Source organism: Ammospiza caudacuta, chromosome 12, assembly GCF_027887145.1.
Source record: "Ammospiza caudacuta isolate bAmmCau1 chromosome 12, bAmmCau1.pri, whole genome shotgun sequence".
Classification (NCBI taxonomy): domain Eukaryota; kingdom Metazoa; phylum Chordata; class Aves; order Passeriformes; family Passerellidae; genus Ammospiza; species Ammospiza caudacuta.
In genome coordinates, this window is record NC_080604.1 from 2,560,463 (window position 1) to 2,580,824 (window position 20,362).

At 41.1% G+C, this 20,362-nt stretch overlaps 1 protein-coding gene across 1 annotated transcript; it reads left to right on the top strand.

The window, feature by feature from the left end:
• Positions 1–1,095: 1,095 nt before the first annotated feature.
• On the top strand, positions 1,096–18,942 carry HDAC11 (histone deacetylase 11). Its single transcript, XM_058813072.1, has 9 exons — positions 1,096–1,238; positions 3,237–3,337; positions 7,141–7,257; positions 9,274–9,316; positions 9,465–9,541; positions 10,764–10,826; positions 12,697–12,793; positions 15,516–15,694; positions 18,580–18,942. Exons 1-9 carry the CDS (start codon positions 1,172–1,174, stop codon positions 18,820–18,822), a joined length of 987 nt encoding a protein of 328 aa, XP_058669055.1. The 5' UTR covers positions 1,096–1,171; the 3' UTR covers positions 18,823–18,942.
• Positions 18,943–20,362: the final 1,420 nt, after the last annotated feature.

Consider the following 20,362-nt stretch of genomic DNA (forward strand, 5'->3'; position numbering starts at 1 on the left):
CCGGGCTACGGAGAAATGCCCCTGTTCGAAATACCCGCAGGGCCGAGGCTTCAGGCCCCGCTGTCGGAGCCGGGGCTGTCCCAGCCCGCCTCGTACCGCGGGGAGGCCGAGGGAAGGGCCGGGCAGCCCTGGCTCCCGGCGTGGGCCGTGTGTAGGCACCGGGCTGCGGGTTCTGGGGAGAAACCTCCATTGTCCTCGTGTTGCCTTTGGTTTGCTTCTCACAGGGTTTTGAAAGGGTATTCTTGAGCATGTTCAGGCTGGAAATAAGGGTGTTTCTGTTTGTATTGTTCACCTGACAAAAGACCCTTGTGTCTTGCACAGTATGTTGCATGGCCTTTTCCAGCCGTTACATTTCGGGGAGCAGGAGAGGTCTGGGCATGATTCAGAGAGGTGGAGTTTGGGGCACAGAAGGCAACCAGCAGGTGGTGGAATAGGCTAAGTGTGAGCACAGAATCCCATCTCAGCCTTGGTTTGACCTGCTGACCCACGTGTGCACACAGGCGTCCACAAAACAATTGGTGTGTGTCTTTGTAAACATAGAGCATTTAATAAACATTGCTGGGTTTGTGAATGCCTTGTGAAGGAGGGCTGTGAGCTGGTTCTGCTGTGTTCCCTGATGTTGGGAAAATACAGTGATTTGGAGGGGGAGGCTAAGGAAAGTATTGGTTAAAGGTTACAGGTGTGACATCCGGAGTTACAAGCATGTCCCTGGTTCTGTGCTCTGCAAATAAAAACCTAAGGCTTACTAGTTAGCTCAGACGGTCACAAAATAGTTTGTTGCTTTCTAGGAAAGGAGCATAGAAACCTTTCCAAGCTTCTGTTGTTAGAAGCATCGTGGTGTGTGTTTTGATACAGAATTTAAAATAGGAATCTAATCATGCAGGTAATGAAGGTTATGTTGTCTGCAAACTGGGTGCACCTTTGATTGACACACCTGGAAAGGCAAGGGGAGAGAACCAATGTTTCAATTTTTCTGTAATAAATACCGTGTTTAAGAATTGTAAAGTTGGTATTAGGACTAATTTGTAATTTGGGCCTTCAGTGCAGAAGTGTTTTGAAGTGGTGACTGGTGTGTGTTTGCTTGCCAAGGCCTCACAGGACGGAGCTGTACGAGGACCCCCCTCTGGGATGCTGGCCCATTGTGTATTCCCCAGACTACAACATCACCTTCATGGGACTGGAGAAGCTGCACCCCTTTGATGCAGGGAAATGGGGGAAAATCATCAATTTCTTGAAAGGTAAAAACATAACAGAAGGTGCCTCTTAAACCAACATTTGCACAAAACCTAAAGAAAATTACATGGTTAGTACAGGCTTGTGTTGGGCTTACCAGACCTGAGTTGCAGTGTGCAAGGCTTCCTATAGCCTTGTGCTTCCCTGCCTTTACACCTGGTGTAGCAGGAGCTGGGGCATTCCTGTGGCTGGTGAAACACCAGGTGTTAATGATGGTTTGCTGCAGGTGTAACTTGGTTACTCAAGCTGGACTGCACAGCTTGAGTAGGGCTCAAGGGCTCCTCAGGCTGAGGGAGAAGTGCCGCTGTAGCACTTTAGTCCATTCTTTAGCAGCCTCATCCTTCTGCTCTGATGATGTTTGGAAAGAGCTTTGAGGCCCCTCCAGTACAGGCAGAGCTTCCTATGATGCTTCTAATTATTGCTGTTTAAACCATTTGTGGGATACAGGTAGAAATGCTTTAAGGAGATGCAAATGTAAGAACCAGGGGCAGGATCAGGGCCTGTGAAATCTTGACATTTCTTCATTTAAAGTACGAACTTCCTCATCAGGAGTAAAAACCAAAAGCAACAACCAAAAAAAAAAGGCTTTTTCTCTTGCCAGCTCAAAGGCTGTTGGTTGTCCCAAAGCCAGGCCTCTTCTCTTTATGTGGTCCTAATGACTCCTTCAGCTGATGATCCTTGGCAGTTCAGGATTGCCCTTCCCACTGCAGGCTGACTTGTATCCTTTTAACTGAAGTCAAACAATTTGAACACTCTAATAAACTTAGTAGATGAGTTTTGGCTTTTTCCTCTACCAACCTTAAATAATTTAGTGTTGAGTTCCACAACAGTTTTCTTAGTTAATCAGAACTTTTGCCTTTCTGTTTCTTCTGTGTAAACCCTTTTCCTCCAGCGCTTTTTCTGTGACATGCCTATTCTCAAATGTCTCACGATTTCACAGAAAATTGGTTTTCCCAATTGTTTTACTGTCCTTTGAAAGGAGGAAGTAGGCCCAGGATGCCCCAGAGCCCTTGGTTTGCTGTAGCTGTGTAGCAATTCCTGGCAACAGCTGACCTCCCCTGTGCCTTATCACTGAGCAGATCAGCAGTGAGCATCTTTCCAGAGTTTGGCTCTGTTTGACCCCAGTGCATGAATGAATTGTCCCTCAAGCCTCTGTCAGGAGAAACAGAAGCTTGCCAAAACAAATGTTGTCGCAGGTGCTGTTCTTGTAGAACACTTCAGAGCAAAACCTCTCTGTTTTCGGAGTTGTTTCTTTCTCCTCCAAGTATAAAATTAAAGAACAGATACAGGCTTAGGAGGCTACAGCTGTGCAGCAATTAAATATCAAAATTTGCCTGGGAAGATTGGCAGGATTCCTTATAATTGTTGTTTGTCGTGATCATATGCACTCATTCTGAATTCTTGGAGTAACTTGCTCTTATAAAACAAAGTTTTAAAATAATCTTTTGGTCTCTAAGGGAAAGAATATCTGCTCTTTGTTTTTTCTTGGAATTAGATTGAGTTAGGGGGTAATATAAATATCCTAATAAGCTTGTTTGCTTTCATGAACATCCAAGCCATTACTTTGTTTTGAATTTTGATTATTACTTTATTCTCCTGTGATTTAGGGGATTAAATCCTAGTATAAACTGTGGGATTTTTTAAAGCATGTTAAAATAATGATGGCTCTAAACCCTAAACTGTGAGGAGTTGTGTGATTCCAGTGTATGTTCATCCTCTGTCATTACCTGTCTGTCCTTTCAGTTCAACTCCCCATGATCTTAGCACACTCTGAAAACTTCCTGTACACAATATTTCTCAAACACACACTACCTGAACAGCTTGCCTGTGACAGAGGGGGTGTATTTGGAAGACTTGCAAACTCTGAGCAACCTAAAGTCATTCCAGCAATGAACATGACAGAGGGAGTTACCACACCAAGATCAGAGCAGAGTGTTTGGAGGGGGTCATGGGGAGCTAAGCAGTGCTGTACAATGCCAATTTTTATTTCTCTCCTGTTGCAGAAGAAAAACTAATTGCAGATGACTTGATTGTGCAGGCACGGGAGGCGACTGATGAAGATCTCTTGGTTGTTCACACCAGGCGCTACCTTAATAAATTAAAGGTGCTGTACCTGCTCATTTGTTTTTCCAGCAAACTGTCCAGAGTGAGTGTCAAAGGCAGTGGATGTCTTGTACAGTTGTTTTAAATCAGCCTTACAGGTATAGAATGGTATCTGTGGATCACACTGATTACATTGTTACTGAGATTACTGAAAGAAAACTGCAGAAATATTGGGCACTTCACACTACAGAGGGATAACAGAGGGGAAAGAGGGTCTACCATATGAAATAGGTGACCTGGAAGGATATTTCAGGGATATTAAACATAGGCAAACTTAGAATGTCTGAGATGTCAGTAATATTCTTGTTAGTGCCAGGGTTTTAGTGTTGAGCAGTGTAAGTTTTGTTGTACTCTGATAAAATACAGTTCTGCAATTGAAAATACAATAGAAACCACTAACATGGGGGTACTTAGTTGGATGTTTTCTAATGCAGGGATTGCTCTATGGGGTTTGGGGTTATGTAATCTTGACAGAGCATGTGTGTGGGGGTTCTGTGGTCAGTCTATTGGGGGCAAGTACTCATTTCATAGTCAGACACTGCCTTCATCAGTGGAATATGGAGAGAGTTGAAAGATCAATGAAAGGGCATAACCAAGCACATTATCTGTTGTGAAGGTTTCCAGAGCCAGCTCACAGGACTGCAGGGGGGGATGAAGAACATTCCCTGTATATTTCTAAAGGAAACATGAGTTTGTTTAACTTCAGTGTGACTCTAAAGCATAAACGTGTGAGATTTCTGGTTCTGAATCTACCCAGTCGTCTCTGGGTGGAATTGGGTAATAGATGAGTGCAGGTAACATTACTTTTACCAGGCAACTCTGCTTGGAGGGCAGAAAATGGATTTGTAAGAAAAAAAGAACTCTTCCATTTCATAATTCAAAAGAAGTTATTTTGAGTCACCCATGCCCTTCCACAGTGGAAGAGTCCTCGGATTGCTATTTCTGGAATGTTTTATTTTTCTGTATAAATGATCTGTTATTTGTGTGAACTTTTTCACTCTTAACTGCTTTCCCGAATTCTCTTATGCTTCTTCATTCTGTGCTATGAAGTTACATGCAATTTCATGCATCATTAGATTTGATATTATTGCAGTTATTCTGGATATTGAACTTTTAATTCCATAGAACCACCCACCTCTTTTTCCTGAATCACTTCTTTGAAGCAGGGTTTAATGTGCGTAGCTCAGATTGGAATGCCATAATAATATTTTTAGTACCTATGGGATGCTTTCACTTGTATAACTTGTGTCTTGTGGCCAAGACCAGCCCTGTTGTGTGTATGGGATTAACTGGGTGTCTCCTCTCCCCCTATTCTTGAGAGAATATTTCCTGCAAGTGTAGGAACTGGAAGGTGTTGTAGTGGTTGCACCAGCAGATTCCTGCCAAGCAGCAAAGATAAAAGTGCTTAGTTGCAAAAGCAAAATAATGTCCTAGACGTGAAAAAGCCCTGTGAAAGCTCTTAATTGCCTTATCCAAAGTCTACTGTGCTATTTTTCTTTTAAATCCAGACAAATAGGTATAAATGGCATAGTTTTATATTAGATCAGCTGGAAAGAGTACAAAGTTGCTTGCATTTTTCAGAATGCCCTGGTCTCCTAAAATAATGGATCACTTGAGTGTTCCTTTAAAATCTGAACATGAATTTGGTAGGAAATTGCCTACACTTGCAAGAGTAGGTGGTGATTGGTGTCTTAGCAGCTGAAAGCCAGCTGAGCATTGGCAGAAGAGAAACAAAAAGGTGTGCACAAGGTCCTTCTGCTGCTGGAAATGAGGTCTGTGTTTGCAGGAAGGGTCTCCCTGTTTCCCTGCTGAGTCCTCACAACAAAGTCTGGCCTTTTGAATTGAGGCAGTTCCCCCTCAGTTATTCCTCTGAAGAATTTAGATCTCCAAGGTAGTGACTGGACTGTGGGTCGTTTGCTTGCAGTACTTTTCCACTTGCTGTCTTCTTCTAGTGTTATGTAAAATAGTGAATTTCTTGTGTGTCAGCATTCTGACCTTTGGGAAGGAGGTAGGCAATGAGGGTAGAGCCAGTTTCTGACTGTGCTTTTCCCTTTTTTTTCATGAGAAGTTCTATGGTAACAAACATGAGCCAACACTGAAATGCAAATGCTGAGGATAAAGCTGGTCTGGGAATTTGTTGTGGTGAATGGTGGAAAACAAAACCAGCACACTGAAGAATAAAGCATAAAACATTCCACGGATTTTCAGTTCCTAAGTGGAGAAGCATTTTCCTTCACGTGTAGCTGCCTTCTTGAACCCCCAGACTTTGCTCCCAGTTGGTGACTCCCCCCCTCTGCTGGAATCACTGATCCCAGTTCAGGCCCAGGTGTGGGCAGCGAGTGGCAACAGGAATGGCCCCAGCTGTGACCACGAGCCTGGGAGCCAAAACTCCCACCACACCTGGACTGCTCACCTCCACCTAAAAACCTGCAGCTGCATCATAATTGCTGGTTTGAGTCATGGTTGCTCCCACTTCTCTCTGTTGACATTAATCTTACTTTAAACTTTGTTAAAACTTTCTGTGTGATTATCGTTCGCATTTGAGGTAAAATTTATTTTTTATCCAAATGTGACCTTTTAATTTCCATTTTAGAACAACAGGATTGAATATAGTTTTTAATAATGTGTTTGTTCAAAAGCTAAAATGTCTTGCAAAGGGGCTTTATCAAGATTGACTGTACTAAAAAATAATTAAAGCACCTTGTGATGGACAGCTGATAAGATGGTAACAGAAAAATGTCTTGCAAATATAAAAGTAGAGAGATTTTGAAATTAACTGTTGGTAAAATATAGTTAGGACTTGGGCACTGCATGAACAATGCCACCCCTTCATCCACCCAGTAGTACCTGGTAATTGAAATATTGCTAACTGGAAGGTTAATTTGAGCATCAGAGGACCCTGAGATGGGGATGTGATTGCCTTTGGTTCAAATTGCCCACCTGTGCATGCTGCCAGCTGTGAAGAGCTCAGGAATGGGGCAGCCAGTGCCCTCAGTCTCCTTACAGTTCCTAATGCTGCAGAAAATAGGATCTGTTCAGACTCTCTGTACATGGTGGCAAGTCCTAATCCTCAGTCCCTCAGTGTGTCAGTACTGGTTGGACAGGTATATTCTTGCTTGTGACTTAGGCTTTGAAATATATTTAGCAGTGTTATCACTAGTAGCAGTGTTAGTGGAAGTTCTTTGAAGTAATCAATGTGTTTGCAAAAAAAAAAAAAAAAAAGCATATGCATATTGCAAATATTCTGTGTTCTAACCTTGAAGACTTTTGAACAAATTGTTTCCTTGAAACATTTTCCAGAAGTGTTTAATATGCTAAATAAATTTTAATCAGTTCTCTATGCTAAAGTTTGTACTGTGTGTTCACTTAAGTGTTTGAACTTCTTAGTTCAGTTGTCTGTTTGTTTGTGTTTGCTTTCTCCTTGGTATATCCTTTTGATTCCACACAGGAATAGATATTTTAGGTTTGAACAATATATCAAGCATAGCCGAAGGGCATTTTAAAATTCTTCCTCCCAATTTGAAGGATATTATATTTTCTGAAATACTGCCTTCCTGAAAACTTGCTGATTTGATACATTTTGGTCCTAAAATCTGGGAAGCGATGATTCTCATAGTTAAAAACTTGAGGATGAACCTGTTTAGAGGTCACTAATAAGAACTTGTGTGGTCACTTCCATCTAAAAATAATAAAACTCTTCCTAAGGACCTGTGAGCACCTTTTCAATAAATAACTAATGAGAGAGCTAATTGTCATCATCCAACCACAATACATTAATTGGAACTCTCTTTTTCCCCTTTGCAGTGGTCATTTGTTGTAGCTACAATCACAGAAATTCCACCAGTTGCCTTTCTTCCCAATTTCATTGTTCAGAGAAAAGTTCTGAAACCTCTACGTACCCAGACAGGAGGAACAATAATGGTAAGGAGCTCTTGATGCACTTTTATCATGTTTAAATTTGTTCATCAAGCACTGTAAATCTGGGAGTTGTGGTGATTCTGTAACTGAGATTGTCAGCCTTGGACAGTGCTGCCGTGCCAGATACAGGAACAGGGTTTATTGCAGCTACCACATGTCTAAGGTGAGTTAGGCTGGGAAATACGAAAGTTAAACCAACTTTTTTAAAGGACTGTTTAAGGATTTGAATTCTGAAAGAACCTGCTGGGCTCTGGATAAGTCTTTAGATGTATTGGATTATGGTGATAGGCCAGGTGACAAAAGTGCTGCCTCCTCCAAGAAGGCATGAACTGGCAAAAGCAGAGATGGAGAGAAGGAGGGAGAAAGAATTTCACGTAGTTCAAGGTGCTTAAAAATATTTGGTTGTCACTCAGAGCAAGTCCTGCTGAGCAGGGACCTGCAGAGTTTCCTCTCATTACAGCCATGCTGTCACTGCAGGATTGTCACAGGAATGAAGGCAGTGGTCTGAGAGAGGAACTTGGGAAGAGTTTAGAGCTTCCTGATGCTTTGCCTTGGATATTCTTGACAGGAGCTCAGTGTGTGTGAAGCCTGTTTCAGCTTCGTTCCAGCTAGGCAGTCCTTTTCTCTGCTTTGCTTATGTTTTTCACTGTGCTTGTGCTATCTTTAACTCCCAGGTGTGTGTTCACCAGTTAGAAATGTGCTCAGGTAGAGGAGGCACCTACCAATGGTCTGGTTTTTCTCATGGCTTCTGAAACACAGATGCCACTACTGGACACTTTGGGATTCATCTTGAGGCCATGTGCTGTTATTTTAACCTTTTTTCTTTTTTTTTTTTTTTTTCATTATGGGGAAATAGGAATGTACTTTAAAAGCAAATTTTATTCATCAGACAATAAAATTTGTACAGTACAAGTCAGAAGTGCAATTTTCTGCTATTCCTGATGGGCCTGTTTATTACAAAAATTCCTGTTGAGTTTCTCCACTTTTTAATGATATTTTAGCAATATGGGAAGATTGGGTTTTGGTGAGGAATCCCTAGGAAGTGTGATAAATTGCAGATGATATGTTCTCCCTGGGACTTAATGGGTTTTATAGTTCAGAAACTGCAGTCTTTCCCCAAAATCTAATTTGTGTAAGTTGGCATGATCATAGCAGGATCATGTTTACCATGCCAATAGTTGTCCTACTACTGAATTAAAACCACTCAAATGTAAATATTGGTTATAAAGATTTCATAACTGTCCAAACTTCATTTTGGATATGATATGTAATTTTTTTTCATCACTACAGACAAAAAATAATTTTTAGATGTTTTCTCTCCCTGTTTTTTCTTTCACTTGTAACTAGGAATATCTTAAAGTAATATTACTTTTAACAGATCAGTTAAGCAATGCTGCCCTTAAATGCTTGTATGACTTTTCCTGGCCAAAATAATCAGGATTTTCAGTTAAAATTACATCATTTAAGCCTTGTGTATCTCTTACCTGTCAATGCTTTCCCCTCCCTGAAACGTCACTTGAGTTCAGAGGAGAGATACAGGCACAGTTTTCCTGTACTGGAGGGCAAAAGAGCAATAAGAATCTATACCCTGCATGTTCTATCCTATAAAAAGTAGAAGTACCAGGACACTTCACACTGGAGCACTTGTCTGGTCCCATCCCCAGCTGGAACTCTGTTTTTTTATGCCTGTGTTCTAGGATTTTGAGCTTACATTCCTCAATCAGTGCATGAACAGGAAGGACATAAGGAGCTTCTTTGTCATATTTTACTTTTTCCAGCACTGCTCTTTCCCTTTTCCAGCTGCCAGAGAAGGAAATACAGATGAATAGCAAATACTCTTTCAGCTCCTTATGCTGAGGGCATTTTTGTTAAGGGTTGTACTCGGGGATCTGGTTCAGTGGCGAAAGATCTGAAAATTCCACGGGCCCGTTGGAATGCCAGGAGTGATTTGGGGTGGAAGCAGAAATTAGCTGTTGCCTCATTTGTTTATGGAATTCCAACTGTATCTTTTTTTTTAAGGCAGGAAAGCTTGCTGTGGATAGAGGCTGGGCCATCAACGTGGGTGAGTACAAATTTGGTGATACCCTAAAGAGTGTATTAAGAGCATCTGAATGTTCTCATTTACATCACTTTGCAAAGCCCATCAATGTTTTTAGTATCTGGCTTTTGTTTAATTTGTAGCTTTTCATCCCTTCGACTTTTCTGTTCAGGGGGTGGTTTCCATCACTGCTCCAGTGACAAAGGGGGAGGATTTTGTGCATTTGCTGACATCACACTGGCCATCAAGGTAAGAACTGCTCTTAAACCACTGCCTTGTGCTGTTTCTGCAAATGGAGGAGAAATCCATGTGAATTCCTAAGAACTAATTTACATCTTAATAAGAGAAAATGAAGCTATTTCCAGATGGGCAGGAATGGGGATATGGAGAGTTGTAAAGTGGAAGGGAAGAGTTGCAGGGGTCAGAATTATCAATGTAAATAGGCATGACTGTAATTGCATTGAATATGTTGTCTTGCAAAAACCACTCCAAATCAAACCAGATGGATTTCTAATATCCTCAGTGATAATTCTCCTGGCCTTGCAGGTGAACCTGAGCATTCCACATTGATTTCAGTGGTGACAGTCAAGACAAATAGAGAGACAAAAATCCTCTTTCTGAATCAAACTGCACCGTACAGGGCTCAGACTGGTTCACATCCATGAATAAAAATGCGAATGTCTCCAAAATAGTCACCAAATGGGAATGAATGCATTTGATATTTAGCTGTTGAATGGCTGAAGTAAGAGCCTTCTGCAATTAGGGCTTATTTTTATCAAATGAGCTATGGTATATTTGTATACTAGAATATTTATAAAGTATCAGTAAAATCAAACACTAAAGAGCTCTAATGATTGTAGCACACCATGTGACATAACATCCTAATTTCTGTACATGGCAATTTGCAGAAGAGTAATCCACAGTGTTCTTTTTTCACCTACCATTAAAATACAGATTGAGAAATCAGTGGGTGACAGTTTGTACAAAATCTTTGGGTTTTACTATGTCTATATTAAAGATGGTAACTTAGCAGCAAAGTTAAGGCTCAAAGAAGTAAAAGCCTTCTTTTTCTTCCCAGACAGAATAAGAAATTAATTCTGTCACTAAAAATGGCTCTAAGGCACGCAGTCCTTACAGCAGCTTTTCATAAACACTGAATTTTAGGCTGTTGCAGTTGGATGCTGTCACCATCAGCTCTGTGATCCCTCAGTGGGCCTGGCCTCTTCCCTTTGTCTGGTGGAAATGTATAGGGCTTTTATTTTAACAAAAATTACCTTTTTATGTCAAATAATGAGATGTTTACATTAAATGTATGAGAATCATGTTTCAGTTTGTTTGGTGACTGTAACAAATAGATGTACCCTCCATTCAAATTCCAACAGTCATGCACTGTGCAATCTTAGAGCTTCCAGTTCAATCTGTCACCTAAATTCATACATTTTCCCATGTTTTTCCTTGCTTATATATCCAGTTCTTATTTGAGAGAGTACAAGGAGTGTCTAGAGCCACAATTATTGATCTGGATGCCCATCAGGTGAGTAGTTTACCTGTACTCAGTGCTGTGGATGTTTTGCTTAAAATAAAAGTGTGTGATAAATACCTTTTTTGAATACGAACATAAAATCACGGAACACAAAGTTAATCAGAGATGATGAAAAACTCTGAAGAGTTGATTCTTCAGTTATTTTATGGCCCAAAAGGCTCTTAAGCCAGTTTAATGAAATTAACCTGAGTTGCAGCTCCATCATGTGGCTGCATGAAAAACCTTGCTGCGTTGCACTCGCGTGAGAAGCAAGGATCTGTCCAGACACAATCCCAGCTGGTTCCCAACGCCTGGTCACTGCAGCAGCCTCTGCAGGGGAGGGATTTGACCTTCAGGGGTTTAATTTTAAGCCTAGCTTCAAGCTAATGAAGTAAAAGATCCATCCCTCTTCACCTGGTGGAGTGAGTTACTGTGGTACTGAGATCAAATCTCTGCTTTGGTGGGATTTGCAAAATAAATCCTGAGAGGCCAGAGATGGTATTTTTAGAAAGGCAGTTAATGCACCAAAGTGATGTCCAACCTGAGGCATTTGAGGTGATTTATTATGTCTAAAGAAACCATTTTTACACCGTTCTGGGGCACCGAGGAAGCCTAATGGCTGCAAGTTTTTAATCTTGTGTCATTTCTCTTATGTGTCCTAAAATCATCATGATAGCAGGACACAGATGGTGCAGCAGAAAGGTGTTTGGTGTTCATGGTTCTCTTCAGCCTCTCTGTCAGGCTGTGGATTTGTTTTGTGCTACGTGGGGATGGTTTGGGTTTGAAAAACACTTGAGATGTATTTTGGTTTTCAGATGTGCTGGTAGTCTCAGTGTGCACATTAAAACACCTGTTGTTTCCTTTCTTGGGGGAATGAGAGGTATCTGAAGTAGCTGAGCAGATCCTGTTTAAGGATGCAGATACTCTCATCTTGTGACTGTTCCAATTCTTAGTGCAGTGCTGAGTTTCACCTCTCGTAAGGAAATGGTTCCCCCAGAGGCTTTCATATTCCTAGGCTTGTGTGCATGAACTGTTTATTTGTGGACCAAAGATGCTGAAGAAATAAATAGAGTTGCCATTTGTCAGCATAAAAACTGAATTACAGCAGCTGTATCTATGGAAATGTCTGTTTCTGTACTTTAAGTGAAATTCCAGGGAGAGGGGCTCTGGTCCTTTATGATACACTGATTTAAATAAAATTATCTTAGTGATTGCTGTGGTAAAATGATTTATATATTAGTGAAAATAAGTGAGGGACAAAAGAATAGTATTTAAATTCAGAAATGGGGAAGGGGGACTATTCCAAACCTGAGTTTTCTCTTGAGCATCCCTCTTCACACCCAGTACAATTTTTTGTAGGGAATTTCTGGTGTTAAACTATTGGGTTGTTATTGTTTATAATTTTTCCAGGGAATACTTACCTCACCCAGGCTTGAGTTATCAGGAGAGCCGTAGTCTGCTTTATTTATTCATTAATTCTTACATAAGAATACTCAGTATTCCTGCAGCAGTTGAAAGTGACTTTTTCTTGCACATTTGGAAGATGATAGATCTGTTTGGTGGGCACAGTTGCTTTTGTTATGCTCTTGAGGATAATTAGCTTCTGATTTTTGCTTATTTTTCTTACATATGTAATGAGATCCAAGCAAATTACCTTCAGAGAGATAAGGATTTTATTTGTGGTAATACCTGCAGTCTTCAGACTGATCCCATCAAGCCCCCCAAAACTGCACACCTCAAAGTAATCTCCAGCACTATAAATAAGAGAATGACACAGGAGTTATGAATATTAGAACCTCTGTGGTGTTAATTACTCTAGAATTCACTGTGTATTTAATTCTGTGTTGCCATGCTAGAATAGCTAACTGTAAATTTCCTGCAGGGAAATGGCCATGAGAGAGACTTTATGGATGATCCTCGGGTTTATATTATGGATGCATACAATAGATATATTTACCCAGGGGATGGTTTTGCTAAACGTGAGTATAACTGAGATTCATCTTCCCAAATATTCCAGACCTACTGTGTTGTTGCCTAACTTCTTTATTTACTGCAAAGCTTCCTTGCAACACTGTTACCTAGATTTCTTTTTTTTTATTATTATTTTTAATTTCACATCATTTTCACTGCTCACTGTGATGTGTCATAACAGTGTTCATGCTGTAGTATTTTCCCTCACTTCAGGAATGACATTTTGGAGTGCAGGGTGTGGGGAGATGTCAGTGGATATTGTTGGCAATCCATTCCAGAGCTTGGAGCAGGAAGCTGAATAATCCTTTGATTTGAAGAGAGTTGTTAGAACTTCATCTTTCCCTTATATTACATTTATGAGAGGATTAGATGATAGTGAGTAAAAAGGTTTCATGTTCTTTTGAGAGTGAAGTTATAACATATTCAGGTGTTGCCTTGCCAGTAGAATTTGTTAGATAAGCATGAAGGAAACAATCTGCATCTGAATGTGGCACAAGGTGGGAAGCAAAGCAAGTCCTGGAACAGAACCATAGAATTTAAAGTTGGAAAGTCCCTCTGAGGTTGAGTCCAACCATTCTTCCAGCACTGCCACCAGTGACCAGTGTCCCTAAATGCCACATCTAGGCTGTTAAATACCTGCAGGGATGGGGACTCCCCCCTTCCCTCTCATCCCCACATTAAGAGCTGATACTTGATTTGGGTTGGTTGTGGTTTGTTTATCCCTGCTGTGTTGTGTCTGTTGTGTCTTGTGGCCTGCCACAATCAATTAGTGGGGCTTTGATAATGGTTAAATTGGAATGCAAAAGCCCCACGTTTATTTGGTCTTTGATTCTGCTGCACTGTCATTTACTACAAGCTCAATTTGTTCAGAGTCAGGGGTTGCTGGGGGAGTTGTTCTGCTGTTGGATTCCTTCAGTGATGCTGTTGTTCTGAAAAACCTACTTCATTTGGATTCGTGACAAGAGTTAGGTGCAGTGCATTTCACTGCTGTCTTTTGACAAGTAAAGATACTAAGAATTGTAGTACTTCAAGGTTTTAAGCTAAAAATGACCATTAAAAGCACACCATGTCTAGAGGCAGACAAATGGCAAGCAAATATGGGGGGTTTCCCCCCAAGAAAAGCATCCTTTTATTAATGTATCACATGGCAGCATTTGAACAGATGGATTAAGACCAAAACAGAGTCAGTCCTTGTTAGCAAGTCTGAAGCACTGAGCTGCAGTGCCACACTGAATTCCAGCATTCCTTTTCTGCAGATGAAGGATGAGCTGCACAGGGCTGGGCCAGAGCCAGTGAATATGTAGCTCCTTGCACTTTGCATAAGAATGTCTAAATAGGATTTTTGTGGCTAAGTCCCGTAAACCCTTTCCAGTAGGTGACCAGGCAGAGATGGGGTCACAGGGGGAATCTCCTTGCAGAGGGGCAGAGGCTTGAACATGAGATTTTGGATCCTTAGAGTGAACTCCAGTTGATCACTGTCTCCTTGGACTTCCTGCTGTTTCTTCCAGGTTTTATTGCAGGAACCTCTTCAACACATTTTTTGCCCCATGGGCTTCAGTAGGGAGGGGAGAACAGGGAGAAGCTCACCTTGCCAGTGTTAAGCCATAAGCATATTGAGTCCCTGGCAAAGCAGCGTGGAATTACGCAGGCTTAGGAGGAGAAAGAGGGATGAGGAATAGCACTGGTTCGCTGAAGAGAAAGCAGGAAAGGCTGAAACTTTGAGAAACCATAAAGAAGCAAAAATCTTTGAAACTAATATTGATGCAATATAAAATAACAGGATGAAAAAGAAAAGCTTCACTGATGCTGAACAAAGATGAAAAGCAGAACAAAAGGCAGCAATCACAAGAGGAGTTGTCATTATGTGTTGAGGGCATTCTTGCACACTTGGTGGGGGCTGAATCCATATTTAAGATGTGAGACTCCACATCATTTAGTGTGAGGAAGAAGTCATGCCTTGGAACAGCTCCGGCATGGCTTTGATTAATTCAGTCACACATCCCTCCATAAAAGCACCCAAAATTCAGCTGCATAACCTTGGGTTTCTTTCCTTTACCTTCTCAGCCTTCATTTTCTACTTCTATTGCTTTATTAGAAGCATTAGAAATAATTTGATTTGAATTAAGAATTGACATTTGCTCCTCTGGTAGGATTACAGGGTAAGAACATTAAATTGAAAATGCTTGGGGCAAAGCTGAATCTTGTTATACATTCATAAAGCAGTTCACATAAATTCATGATCCCTTGCTGTGAAGTTTTGAGTGTTGTGATAAAAATAAAACATCTTCATAATTTCTCAGTGATATTTATCTTGTTTTTCCCCAGCTGTTTCCTCTGCAATAGCAGTTCAGTGTTTTCTTTGCCTTACGCTTTATTTAAGTTACTTTTAAGTTAATAATTTTCTTTATGATTTCTCTGCTGATTGGTAACTGGACTTGCAGATCAGCTGTTTTTCAATAACATTTTCCATTTGCATCTCAGATTATATTTTTTTTGTCCCGCATCTAATTTTCTCTCTTCAATGGAATTTTTTCAAGGTCATTGTGCTTTACATTTGCTGAGAAAACAAGCAGTTGAATAGTTTTATTTAATTCATGTTTCTGTGAAATTGCAATGTATTGAGAGAGCTTCCAGAAATGTAATTTTTTTTCCCCTGCTTACCTAAATGGTGCATTTTCTTTCAAAGCAGTGCTTTGTTTATTGAGCAGTGCTTGCTTTGCTGTCCCTCAGGTGCCATAAAACGCAAGGTGGAACTGGAGTGGGGCACAGAGGACACCGAGTACCTGCAGAAGGTGCAGACCCACGTGGAGGGAGCCCTGAATGAATTCCAGCCTGACATCATTGTTTACAATGCTGGCACTGACATTCTGGATGGGGATCCCCTGGGAGGCCTGGCCATTTCCCCCCAGGTGTGTCACAGACCATTTCCACCCTCCTGTCACAGACACACATCCCCCTTGCCCTTCACCCTTCTCTTCCTTCTTCCCTCTCCTGACTCTGAATATTTCTGTTCTTCTGGTGCCTGTTCCAGTACCATTCATCTTCTCTCTAAAATACACTGATTGCCAACACCCAAACAGTAACCAGAGAGATACATATATTTTCACACTTCACCTGACTTTTATTTTCCCTGCTTGGTTTGTTCTTTCTTTGATTCTTTTTTCCCCTTACATGACCCATTTTGCAATGTATTTCTTTTGTCACCTGCCCCCAGTGTGTATCTTACACCTTATTTCTTTTGTAGCACTCCCAGCTGTTTTAAGCTACCCTCATGGTTATAACAATTTTGTGCAGCCTGGCTGTGCATTCTCAGCAAATGAACAGTTACTTTCCTTTTCTTGACCTTTTTCTTCAGATACCATTTACTTTCCCCAGTTTGCTACCAGACTCAAATTTTGGTTTATTCTGTAAAGTTTCATAGAAGTCTTTACCTTTCTGCTTTTCTTAAAATAAGCAAAAATTTACAGTCCTCTTATTTCCTTCATATGATTTTGTGATTCCTTCTCTTGACAGTTCCTCTGTGCTATCTCTCTCCTGTTTCACATTTAGGTCTCTTTAATGACCACCAAATCAGTACAGAAAAGTGCTTGTTTGATCTGTGAGCTCTCAGATTCCCCTCTTTGAGTCACCACTTTGTCTGTTCAGTTTTAATTCTGCTCGGTTCTCTTGCACAAAGGAAGAACTGAGGGGCTTGGACTTGGTTGGGACCTTGGAGAGGAGATGGCCTGAGGTGTGAGATGGGGTTTGGTGAAGCAGAGCCCACTGGCAACCAGGGAAGTGACAGCTTGGTCATAGGGAGATACTTTGGATTTACTTCTACAAAAACCCCCAAATTTCTGCACTTTGATTAGGAGCAGTGTTCACTGCCAAGAAAAAGGAGTTGCTGTAGCTTTCTGGGTTCTGTGCAGACACAGAATGTGAGGATGGGGGAAGAAAGGTGAAGCAGCTTCCCTGGCCACGAGGAGGAGTGAAAGGAATTCTCTGCACAGCTGGAGGGAGCTCAAGCCTTTAGTGTCTGCTCTGAGGGCAGAGTTCTTGTCTCTGGTGTGCAGGCTTGAAATCCCAGTGCTGGAAAGGCATCGTGCCTGCACAGTGCCTCTCTGCAAAGGTCCTTAGTGCAGGCTCCACTTCTGCTCCTGAAGATGTCATTTGTATTTTACTCTGCAGTGTTAGTTGTGCCCAGAATGGGGCTCTCAGAGTTCTCTGAGTGATGGTTTCCTGAGTGATGGTTTCCTGGTTCATGAGGCTGTAAAAAAGCCTGCGGTGCATCAGCTGAGTCCCTCTTCCCTTTGTTTGGGAGTGGGAGCTCTGCCAGGCTGTTGTTTTCCACAGAAATGTGGGAGTAAGCCCAAGTTTTCCCCTCGGCTCCAGCAGACTCTCCCTGGAGCTGCTGGAGCAGTGAGGCTCCTGAGAGCAGGGGTTGCTTCCAGCTCTGGTGTGGGATAATAGTGATGCATCCTCTGCTGGGTCCCCAGGGCCCTGCAGCTCCTTCTGTAATTATGTTGCTTCCTTTAAGGATCTGATTCTAATAGAATTCTTCAGTTTCCTTTGTCTTACTGTTCATTTGTTATTCCTGGTTCTTTCCCAGGGCTGTGTCAGACTGTGCAGTGAACAATATTCTTGGATGGTTTTACAAGATACTTTTTTTCTGCTACATTTGTGTTTTATTCTTTCCCTTTACCATCTGTTTGTGGTCTAATTAATAGCAGGGTGTTATTTCCTGATGTTCTTCCACTCTTCCTGTAACCAGCCTGGGCAGTGCATGTTCATTTTGAAACACTTCTACTGCTGCTTCTTGGATTTGTGTATTTTTATTTTATTGCATTTATTTTATTGCATTGTGATGCCTTTTCCCTTCACCAGCTTGCAGTTATTTAAGTTTTGAGCTGTCCATTGTAAGCTGTTGTCTGTTGTGTTGCAAGTGTTTTGTGTTTTGCTTTTTTTTTTTTGATGAGTTCTAATGAATTGCATGTATCTGGAACTCTGCTTTTTCAAAAGTAGATTTTTAATTCTGTTCTCACTCATTCCTGAAGTACTTTTGACTCTCATGGGCTTATTTCAAACCCAGAAGACTCACACTCTGCTCTTGCCTGCGTTCAATGACAGTCCACCACCTCTTGGTCAGCAATCTTTGCTATTTTTCAATTCCATACCCTTCTAGTAAGAATAGAAAGAATTTTTTTCTTTTTATGGATTTACCATTGCTTACATTCTGCAACTTCCCCTTCAGCCATAGATTCTTGTAGCATTAACTACCGGCTCTTATTGCAGAAACCGGGACTTGAGATTCAGCCAGTGATTGTGAATGTGTAAAACTTGATTTGAATTTTGGGCTTTTCTGTAAGATTGTGAAATTTTGATCAAGTTACCAAACTTTTGACAGATGGTGCTGTGCAAGTTGAGCACAAATTAAAGCATTGTGAATTCAGAGAGTCTTTCCTGGTCTCAATTCCTCACCTGGGAAGTAGGTGTAAAATTTGCAATCAGTTTAGGCTTTATGGCCTTTGAGTCGGAATTCTTGTAGGAATTTGTACTAAAAACTTTTATCTGCTGTGTCCTCTAAAACAAGCCAAGGACATTTGGTTTGCTGGGGGTTTTGGGGGATGGTGTGGTTGGGTTTTTCTTAAATGATCAGACGTGCAAACCAGCTAACAGGACTGAATTTTTAATTGTTACTGTAAACTGTAAAGCCCAAACACTTAGCAAGCATCCAATACTGTAAATGCATAAACCACAGGTTAGAACTGAAGCATCATGTTGCTCTCACTTATTTCTCCCTGTGGTGGCCTTGCAGGGCATTGTGAAGAGAGACGAGGTGGTGTTCAGGGCTGCCAGGAGCCGCGGGGTGCCCGTGCTGATGGTGACATCCGGGGGGTACCAGAAGAGGACGGCGCGCATCATCGCCGACTCCATCCTCAACCTGCACAGCCTGGGGCTCCTGGGCAGGCAGCAGCCAGCCTGTGCTCTTGGGAGTCCCAGCCTGGATCAGATGGTCAGAGACTCTGCCAAGGACTTCAGCAACTTGTCACTGCAGTGACAGGTCACTGAATGTTGGTCACATAAGCCAGAGGCAATACAGAGTAACTCTGTCTAACTGCCGAATTTATCTTGAGCTAAGGCAACACATCCTTTTAAACTAATTGAGATATGCACTCAAGGGTACTGTCTTTGTGTCTAATATTGCTGTAGAAAGCTTAATTTGCTTCTCTGATTAAAGAGTGTGGGGTGGAGGGGGGCGGGTCTGTTATGTTAGAAGATCTATGCATTTGGTATCCAAAGACTGTCCCAGACCTGTTTCAGATGGTGCAGCATGGTCTGAGGGGGGAGGAATATGGACTAAAGCTATTGTTTTGTGGGGTTTTTTAAATACTGCATTTTATTTATTGCTTTTTAAATTGAAATACTGTTAGAAAATGAGTTCTGTGCAGACTTCAGCTGTCAGTGTAACACTAAAGGGAAGTGCAATACTGTAAAAGCCAGGGCAGTTTATTTATGGTTTTGAAGCCATAGACAGTTAGAAGGAATGTTTGTAAATTTACTTTATTCCTTTTGTTGATAGTGACTTAAATCTTGCTCATAAACACCTTGTGAAATAGAGTATGAAACACCTTTGGCTCCATATGCAAATGAGCCATAAGGGCTCACCATTTCCAGTCTGGTGTTCCAGATGAGCTCTGCATGTGACAGGCAGTAGTTCCTATGCACTGTAACTCACAGAAAGAGGAACTACAGTCCAGTGAAAGCTGATCTTACAGTTCTCAGCAACCCTGCGAAAAAACTATGTAGAAATATAGGCTGTCTTACTTATTGCCATGTATAAAACAGTGAGGAGTAGATTTAAATTATTTTTCCCCAACTAGTGCTGTGCTTTTCACTTGCTCAGAGATCAATGGTACTTCTAGTTGCAGTCATAGTTGGTAAGCAAATCCTTCATTTTTCTTGTTCATTAAGGAATGCAGTGACATTCCTACATTGAGATAATGTGCTAACTTTATATGGAGCTTTTAGGAGGATTTGGGAACAAAGTAATGTATTCAAAGCAAATTCAGTTGCACTACCTGGGAAGTTTGGCATTAGGTACTGTTTGTACCAGTGGGTTGTAAACGTACTACTAAACTGTATATTTTGCAAGAGCTTTTATAACTTTCACTGATTTGTACAACAGGTTTTATGTTGTGTTTAGGTTGGAGCCATCCTGTGAGGGAGCAGCATGGTTTTCCTTGTAGAGTTGTTGTGTAAGCTATTTAAGGAATGTTTAATTCTAATACTTACCTCATTTAGTGTTCATGTTTAGATCATGGAGTTTGTCCATTGTAGGAATTGCACAGCTGCTATAAATACCTGCTTTAAACCAGATCTGACCTATTGCACTAAGCTTAAGTTGCTACACTGGGATTAAAGAGCACTTTTAAAATTCTTACTAGGACCATCAGAGTATGACTAATGTTGAGATTTATTTTTTCTATACTGTCTGACATTACTGAAAGGTGTTGTTATTCTTTCATATAATTTTTATAAAATTCTAGATTACATTTCTATGAACTAAACCCCCATCATAACATCATATGGTCTTTCCC

What these genes read in the sequence shown, in the direction of transcription:
- HDAC11 (XM_058813072.1), top strand. Translation starts at nt 1,172, where the DNA reads ATGGGACTGGAGAAGCTGCACCCCTTTGATGCAGGGAAATGGGGGAAA. An exon ending in AGACAGGAGGAACAATAATG is followed by an intron (nt 7,258 to 9,273) that starts GTAAGGAGCTCT and finishes TTTTTTTTTAAG; the next exon opens with GCAGGAAAGCTTGCTGTGGA. An exon ending in ACATCACACTGGCCATCAAG is followed by an intron (nt 9,542 to 10,763) that starts GTAAGAACTGCT and finishes TTATATATCCAG; the next exon opens with TTCTTATTTGAGAGAGTACA.